Raw genomic sequence first — 9,069 nt, forward strand, 5'->3', positions numbered from 1 at the left:
GTTGTAAGTGGTTGCTAGGGTATCACTAGGTGGTTGCTAGGGTCTTTTGAGAAGTTTTAGTGCATTGCAATTATAAGCTGTAAGTGGTTGCTAGAGTATCACTAGGTGGTTGCTAGGGTCTTTTGAGAAGTTTTAGTGCATTGCAATTATAAGCTGTAAGTGGTTGCTAGGGTATAACTAGGCAGTTGCTAGGATCTTTTAAGCAGTTTTAGTGCATTGCAATTATGAGTTGTAAGTGGTTGCTAGGGTATCACTAGCCGGTTGCTAGGGTCTTTTGAGAAGTTTTAGTGCATTGAAATTATAAGCTGTAAGTGGTTGCTAGGGTATCACTAGGCGGTTACTAGGGTCTTTTAAGCAGTTTAATGCATTACAATTAGGAGTTGTAAGTGGTTGCTAGGGTATCAGTAGCCGGTTGCTAGGGTCTTTTGAGAAGTTTTAGTGCATTGCAATTATAATCTGTAAGTGGTTGCTAGGGTATCACTAGGCAGTTGCTAGGGTCTTTTAAGCAGTTTTAGTGCATTGCAATTATGAGCTGTAAGTGGTTGCTAGGGTATCACTAGGTGGTTGCTAGGGTCTTTTAAGCAGTTTAGTGCATTACAATTAGGAGTTGTTAGTGGTTGCTAGGGTATCACCAGCCGGTTGCTAGGGTCTTTTGAGAATTTTTAGTGCATTGCAATTATAAGCTGTAAGTGGTTGCTAGGGTATAACTAGGCAGTTGCTAGGGTCTTTTAAGCAGTTTTAGTGCATTGCAATTATGAGTTGTAAGTGGTTGCTAGGGTATCACTAGGTGGTTGCTAGGGTCTTTTGAGAAGTTTTAGTGCATTGCAATTATAAGCTGTAAGTGGTTGCTAGAGTATCACTAGGTGGTTGCTAGGGTCTTTTGAGAAGTTTTAGTGCATTGCAATTATAAGCTGTAAGTGGTTGCTAGGGTATAACTAGGCAGTTGCTAGGATCTTTTAAGCAGTTTTAGTGCATTGCAATTATGAGTTGTAAGTGGTTGCTAGGGTATCACTAGCCGGTTGCTAGGGTCTTTTGAGAAGTTTTAGTGCATTGAAATTATAAGCTGTAAGTGGTTGCTAGGGTATCACTAGGCGGTTACTATGGTCTTTTAAGCAGTTTAATGCATTACAATTAGGAGTTGTAAGTGGTTGCTAGGGTATCAGTAGCCGGTTGCTAGGGTCTTTTGAGAAGTTTTAGTGCATTGCAATTATAATCTGTAAGTGGTTGCTAGGGTATAACTAGGCAGTTGCTAGGGTCTTTTAAGCAGTTTTAGTGCATTGCAATTATGAGTTGTAAGTGGTTGCTAGGGTATCACTGGGTGGTTGCTAGGGTCTTTTAAGCAGTTTAGTGCATTACAATTAGGAGTTGTTAGTGGTTGCTAGGGTATCACCAGCCGGTTGCTAGGATCTTTTGAGAAGTTTTAGTGCATTGCAATTATAAGCTGTAAGTGGTTGCTAGGGTATCACTAGGTGGTTGCTAGGGTCTTTTAAGCAGTTTTAGTGCATTGCAATTATGAGTTGTAAGAGGTTGCTAGGGTGTCACTAGGTGGTTACTAGGGTCTTTTGAGAAGTTTTAATGCATTGCAATTATGAGTTGTAAGTGGTTGCTAGGGTATCACTAGGTGGTTGCAAGGGTCTTTTAAGCAGTTTAGTGCATTGCAATTAGGAGTTGTAAGTGGTTGCTAGGGTGTCACTAGGTGGTTACTAGGGTCTTTTGAGAAGTTGTAATGCATTGCAATTATGAGTTGTAAGTGGTTGCTAGGGTATCACTAGGTGGTTGCAAGGGTCTTTTAAGCAGTTTTAGTGCATTGCAATTATGAGTTGTAAGTGGTTGCTAGGGTATCACTAGCTGGTTGCTAGGGTCTTTTAAGCAGTTTAGTGCATTGCAATTAGGAGTTGTAAGTGGTTGCTAGGGTGTCACTAGGTGGTTACTAGGGTCTTTTAAGAAGTTTTAGTGCCTGGCAATTATGAGCTGTAAGTGGTTGCTATGGTATCACTAGGTGGTTACTAGGGTCTTTTGAGAAGTTTTAGTGCATTGCAATTATAATCTGTAAGTGGTTGCTAGGGTATCACTAGGCAGTTGCTAGGGTCTTTTAAGCAGTTTTAGTGCATTGCAATTATGAGCTGTAAGTGGTTGCTAGGGTATCACTAGGTGGTTGCTAGGGTCTTTTAAGCAGTTTAGTGCATTACAATTAGGAGTTGTTAGTGGTTGCTAGGGTATCACCAGCCGGTTGCTAGGGTCTTTTGAGAATTTTTAGTGCATTGCAATTATAAGCTGTAAGTGGTTGCTAGGGTATAACTAGGCAGTTGCTAGGGTCTTTTAAGCAGTTTTAGTGCATTGCAATTATGAGTTGTAAGTGGTTGCTAGGGTATCACTAGGTGGTTGCTAGGGTCTTTTGAGAAGTTTTAGTGCATTGCAATTATAAGCTGTAAGTGGTTGCTAGAGTATCACTAGGTGGTTGCTAGGGTCTTTTGAGAAGTTTTAGTGCATTGCAATTATAAGCTGTAAGTGGTTGCTAGGGTATAACTAGGCAGTTGCTAGGATCTTTTAAGCAGTTTTAGTGCATTGCAATTATGAGTTGTAAGTGGTTGCTAGGGTATCACTAGCCGGTTGCTAGGGTCTTTTGAGAAGTTTTAGTGCATTGAAATTATAAGCTGTAAGTGGTTGCTAGGGTATCACTAGGCGGTTACTAGGGTCTTTTAAGCAGTTTAATGCATTACAATTAGGAGTTGTAAGTGGTTGCTAGGGTATCAGTAGCCGGTTGCTAGGGTCTTTTGAGAAGTTTTAGTGCATTGCAATTATAATCTGTAAGTGGTTGCTAGGGTATAACTAGGCAGTTGCTAGGGTCTTTTAAGCAGTTTTAGTGCATTGCAATTATGAGTTGTAAGTGGTTGCTAGGGTATCACTGGGTGGTTGCTAGGGTCTTTTAAGCAGTTTAGTGCATTACAATTAGGAGTTGTTAGTGGTTGCTAGGGTATCACCAGCCGGTTGCTAGGATCTTTTGAGAAGTTTTAGTGCATTGCAATTATAAGCTGTAAGTGGTTGCTAGGGTATCACTAGGTGGTTGCTAGGGTCTTTTAAGCAGTTTTAGTGCATTGCAATTATGAGTTGTAAGAGGTTGCTAGGGTGTCACTAGGTGGTTACTAGGGTCTTTTGAGAAGTTTTAATGCATTGCAATTATGAGTTGTAAGTGGTTGCTAGGGTATCACTAGGTGGTTGCAAGGGTCTTTTAAGCAGTTTAGTGCATTGCAATTAGGAGTTGTAAGTGGTTGCTAGGGTGTCACTAGGTGGTTACTAGGGTCTTTTGAGAAGTTGTAATGCATTGCAATTATGAGTTGTAAGTGGTTGCTAGGGTATCACTAGGTGGTTGCAAGGGTCTTTTAAGCAGTTTTAGTGCATTGCAATTATGAGTTGTAAGTGGTTGCTAGGGTATCACTAGCTGGTTGCTAGGGTCTTTTAAGCAGTTTAGTGCATTGCAATTAGGAGTTGTAAGTGGTTGCTAGGGTGTCACTAGGTGGTTACTAGGGTCTTTTAAGAAGTTTTAGTGCCTGGCAATTATGAGCTGTAAGTGGTTGCTATGGTATCACTAGGTGGTTACTAGGGTCTTTTGAGAAGTTTTAGTGCATTGCAATTATGAGCTGTAAGTGGTTGCTATGGTATCGTTAGGTGGTTGCAAGGGTCTTTTAAGCAGTTTTAATGCATTGCAATTATGAGTTGTAAGTGGTTGCTAGTGTATCACTAGGCGGTTGTTAGGGTCTTTTGAGATGTTTTAGTGCATTCCAACTATGAAATTTAAGTGGTTGCTAGGTGGTCGTTATGGTATTTTGGCTGGTTTTTTTTCATTGCTGCTATGTGTTCTAAGTGGTTGCTAGGTAGTTTTAAGGAGTTTTAATGTTTTGTGCTTTTTTAAAGTGGTTGCTAGGTCATCACTAGTTGGTTGCTAGGGTCTTTTGAGTGGTTTTTAATGCATTGCCACTATATGTTGTAAGTGGTTGCTAGGTCATCAATAGGTAGTTGATAAGTTGTTTAGGTGTTTTATAAGGGTGTTTTAAGTTGATTTAGTGTATTGCCGCTAGGGTATCACTAGGTGGTTGCTATGGTCTTATGGGTCGTTTCTAGTGCATTGCTGCAATGTGTTTGAAGTAGTTGCTGGGGCATCACTGGGTGGTTGGTAGGCACCTAGTAGTTTTAGTGCATTGCAATTATGAGTTGTAAGTGCTTGCTTGGGCAACACTAGGCCATTGCTAGGGTCTTTTGACGTGTTTTAGTGCATTGCTGCCATGTGCTCTAAGTGGTTGTTAGGGAGTAACTAGGGGGTTGCTAAGGTCTTTTGAGCCGTTTTAGAGACACATGTTGGTTGCTAGGGACTTTTGAGGAGGTTTAATGCATTGATGCTAATTGGTTTCTATGGCATCACTAGGTGGTTGCTAGGGTGTTTTAAGTATATCTAGTGTATTAACACTAGGGTAACACTAATTGGCTGCTTTGGTCTTTAGAGTAGTTGCTAGGGTATTTTCAGCAGTATTACTGCACTTCTGCTATGACTTTTAAGTGATTATTAGAGCACCAGGAGGTTGCTAGGGTCTATAAAACTTTTAAACTAGGGCATTGCATTTGTGAGTTATACGTTTCTTCTAACTTGCTAGGGCATCTCTAGATGGTTGCTGGGTTGTTTTAAGTAGTTTTTGTGTATTTCTGCTATAATTAAGTGGTTTCTAGGGCATCACTAGGGTCTTTTGCATTATTCTAAATGTGTGTGTGTGTGTGTGTGTGTATTTATGTGTGTGTTTCTTACCACACAGCTGCAGGATCTTGCGGTCCAGTTCTCTGTAGTCGTTCGTTGGTGGACTGGGTTTGGCCTCCACTGGTGCATTGTGGGATTGAGCATGTGGAGCACTGGAGAACCTCTGAACATTTCTGACTCGCTTACAGGCCACAGTGAGCTGATAACACACACACACACACACACACACACACACACACACACACACACACACACACACACACACACACACACACGCAAATTACAAGTTACAAAATACAAGTTATGGCAAGATGTACTCAGAATGACAAGAAAAACACAAATACAAAATAAAAGTCTGAATTGCTAGATGTAAACAGAATTACAATAAAAAAATCTGAATTACAAGATGTAAACTCAGAATTACAAGATAAAATCTGATTTATGAGATGTAAACTAAGAATTACAAAAAAAATCTGAATTACAAGATAATAGTCTGAATTACGAGACGTAAACTCAGAATTACTAAATAAATCTAAAGTACAAGACAAAAGTCTGTATAGACTGATTTCACGCGACCGCCATTTTTAAAAGCGAAATCGAGGCTGCGGTGGGAAGAAACCCGGAAGTATCATTGGGAGTTACATTGGAACGTTGTGTAGCTTGCTGTATATCTTATCAGCGAAGAGACAGTGACACAAATTTATCATTTCACCACCTTCCGAGTGACCCGAAGGTCCGTTCTGTATAAATGGTGAAAATAAAAAGGCATATCAGAGCTCATTTTCAGCTAAGTTAAGGGAAATGGCACTAGTTAGCTAACATTTTCTTTCCCAAACACACATTTTAGACACCTTTTATCAAACTCGAGTTAATATACTGATTCTTTCACTATATTAGACTTGTCACGTTACTGAATTAAAACAAAAACTGTCAATTTCCCGCTAACATTTAAGCCACTGTTGATGGCTTTCTTAAAACAGCGCTGATTTGCCATTGTATTCACGTGCTCAACAGAAATGCTTGTGATTGGCCGAGAAGGTCATCAGTTCACCCTCCGCTGTTTACCGAGCACAAACACAGACGAGTGATCTGCTTGATGACTCGACTGGTCTTCACGGCTACTTCGCGCCCCAGTCTCCGTGTATCTGTGTTTGCACTGGGTGAAGAGCGGTAAACTGAGTGCAAACACAGATGCACGGAGACTGGAGCGCGAAGCAGCCGTAAAGACCAGTCAAGTCATCCGCGCTCAGCGGCGTTTCAATGCTAGCGGGAAATAGACTGTTTTAAAACTTCAGTACCGCGATAACACTATTACAGACAACACGAGGGTGTGCTACAGAGGACTGCAGTGTTTTATCACTCACCGGGTTACATAGGCTGAAGCAGGGAAGCGTCCCCACGGTGTTTACTTGTTGCCATGAACTGAAGCCTATAGGAGGACACTTGAGCATATTACTCTTACAGAGATTGTGATGTTGTTTGATGCTAAATTGCTTTTTAATTGTTTAAATTAAACTTACTGAATGATATTAAAGCGATGTTTACACCATTTCTGCATTTTGAAATCTCGGTAACAGCTGGAGGTTTGCAGTCCACAGCATGTTACTGCAATGTTTACAGTGCTGGCCCTATACTTCCGGGTTTCTTCCCACCGCAGCCTCGCTTTAGGTCTTTAAAATGGCGGCCGCGTGAAATAAGCGTATAAGATGTAAACTCAGAATTACAAGATAAAAGTCTGAATTATAAGATGTATACTCAGAATATTCAACATAGAAGTCGGACTTATGAGCTGTAAACTTGGAATTACAAGATAAAAGTCTGAATTATGAGATGTAAACTCAAAATTACAAGATAAAAGTCTGAATTATGAGATGTAAACTCAGAATTACAAGATAAAAGTCAGAATTGTGAGATGTAAACTCAGAATTACAAGATAAAAGTCAGAATTGTGAGATGTAAACTCAGAATTACAAGATAAAAGTCTGAATTATGAGCAGTAAACTTGGAATTACAAGATAAAAGTCTGAATTACGAGATGTAAACTCAGAATTATAAGATAAAAGTCATAATTATGAGATGTAAACTCAGAATTACAAGATAAAAGTCTGAATTACGAGATGTAAACTCAGAATTACAAGATAAAAGTCAGAATTATGAGATGTAAACTCAGAATTACAAGATAAAAGTCAGAATTATGAGATGTAAACTCAGAATTACAAGATAAAAGTCTGAATTACGAGATGTAAACTCAGAATTACAAGATAAAAGTCAGAATTATGAGATGTAAACTCAGAATTACAAGATAAAAGTCAGAATTATGAGATGTAAACTCAGAATTACAAGATAAAAGTCTGAATTATGAGCAGTTAACTCAGAATCACAAAATAAAAGTCAGAATTACGAGATGTAAACTCAGAATTGCAAGATAAAAGTCAGAATTACGAGATGTAAACTCAGAATTGCAAGATAAAAGTCAGAATTACGAGATGTAAACTCAGAATTACAAGATAAAAGCCTGAATTATGAGCAGTAAACTCAGAAATACAAGATAAAAGTCTGAATTATGAGATGTAAAATCTGAATTACAAGATAAAAGTCTGTATTACGAGATGTAAACTCAGAATTACGAGATGTAAACTCAGAATTGCAAGATAAAAGTCTGAATTATGAGATGTAAACTTGGAATTACAAAAAAATCTGAATTACAAGATTAGTGTCTGAATTACGAGATGTAAATTCAGAATTACTAAATAAATCTGAAGTACAAGACAAAGGTCTGAAAAACTCGATGTAAACTCAGAATTACAAGATGTAAAAGTCTGCACTGTGATATGAAAACTTAAAATTACAAGATAAAAGTCAGAATTACAAGATGTAAACTCAGAATTACAAAATAAAAAATTTGAATTACAAGATAAAAGTCTGAATTACGAGATGTAAACTCAAAAATACAAGATAAAAGTCTGTATTTTGAGAGGTAAACTCAGAATTACAAGATAAAAGTCTGAATTACAACATGGAAACTTAGAATTACAAGACAAAAGTCTGAATTGCAAGATTTTAATTACAAAAGAAAAGTCTTAAATTGAAAAAAAAAAAAAGTGACAAAAATGTTCCTAAATATAAGCTAGTTTTAACTACAGCCAGTGAAACATAAAACTAATGTATGTTACTATATCAAAACACACAAGCAACTTCAATACGCTTGATAACCATTAAGAATACGAACTGTACTGAAAACAAGCGACGCAAGCTAACACATTTTAATGTAAAACTGCTGAGAGCAGGAATCGGGGAATAAACTTCATCTCTTAACTGAGTGCTTTGATCTGTTCGGACAGAAATTGAATCTCAATCCCTTTTCCTGATCTTCACATCTATTTTTATGAAAGGGCAAATAACGCTGTCCGGTTCTAAATGGCCCTCAGATTTATTGGCTGTTCAGTTGTGTTTTATTTCTCCTCTCTCTCCCTGTCATGTTCGGGATGTTTTTCTCTGGAGCGACACACACACACACACACACACACACACAAGGGCAAACGCAGATAATGGAGGACGACAGGCTCGCTTTCATTCCTCCGTCTGAAACACGGCAGGCGTTTGATCACTAGCAGAAACTGTAGAAAACACACTGCGCTTCATTTAAACCACACAAAGATATCTGTATTGTCACGCATAATTACCAGTTTCATAGTAAACCATGGTAAATTTTATGATGCTTAATATTACCATTTCAAATTGTCATTATCATAAAAACTGATATTGATTATTGCGATATTGATAAGATTAGATTTTAGATTAGATTCAACTTTATAACTCACATTAAATGGTAACTTTAATGTTAACTGTCTATATACATTTATATTCATTTATATAAATATTTATATATGACAAAAAAAAATATATATATATATAAATACATATATAAATGTATATTTCTTTTAGATGTTTTTAATTTTATGTACAGTATGTGTGTGTATTTATGAATATATACATTAATAAAAATAAAAAAGTCAGAATTACAAGATTAAAGTATGAATAATGAGATGTAAACTCCTCTTCCAATTCAGACTTGTGTTTTGTAAATAGTAATTTTGCATATGCAGAATTTGTTTGTATAAATAAATATAAATATTTATGTATAATACAAATTATTTTACATACACACATTCAACGGCCACTTCATTAGGTACACCTGTCCTACTGCTCGCTAACACAAATTTCTAATCAGCCAATCACATGGCAGCAGCTCACTGCATTTAGGCATGTAGACATGGTCAAGACGATCTGCTGCAGGTCAAAGTGAGCATCAGAATGGGGAAGAA

General features: G+C 37.7%; 1 protein-coding gene across 1 annotated transcript in view; it reads right to left on the reverse strand.

Annotated features, from left to right (window-relative positions):
- Positions 1-9,069, reverse strand: part of LOC130242011 (cGMP-dependent 3',5'-cyclic phosphodiesterase) — a 52,634-nt gene that overhangs the window by 38,976 nt on the left and 4,589 nt on the right. Inside the window, exon 3 of the mRNA XM_056474033.1 lies at positions 4,796-4,943. Coding sequence (XP_056330008.1) covers positions 4,796-4,943 — 148 coding nt within the window. The remainder of the gene's footprint in view (positions 1-4,795; positions 4,944-9,069) is intronic.

Source organism: Danio aesculapii, chromosome 15, assembly GCF_903798145.1.
Source record: "Danio aesculapii chromosome 15, fDanAes4.1, whole genome shotgun sequence".
In the NCBI taxonomy this organism is placed as follows: domain Eukaryota; kingdom Metazoa; phylum Chordata; class Actinopteri; order Cypriniformes; family Danionidae; genus Danio; species Danio aesculapii.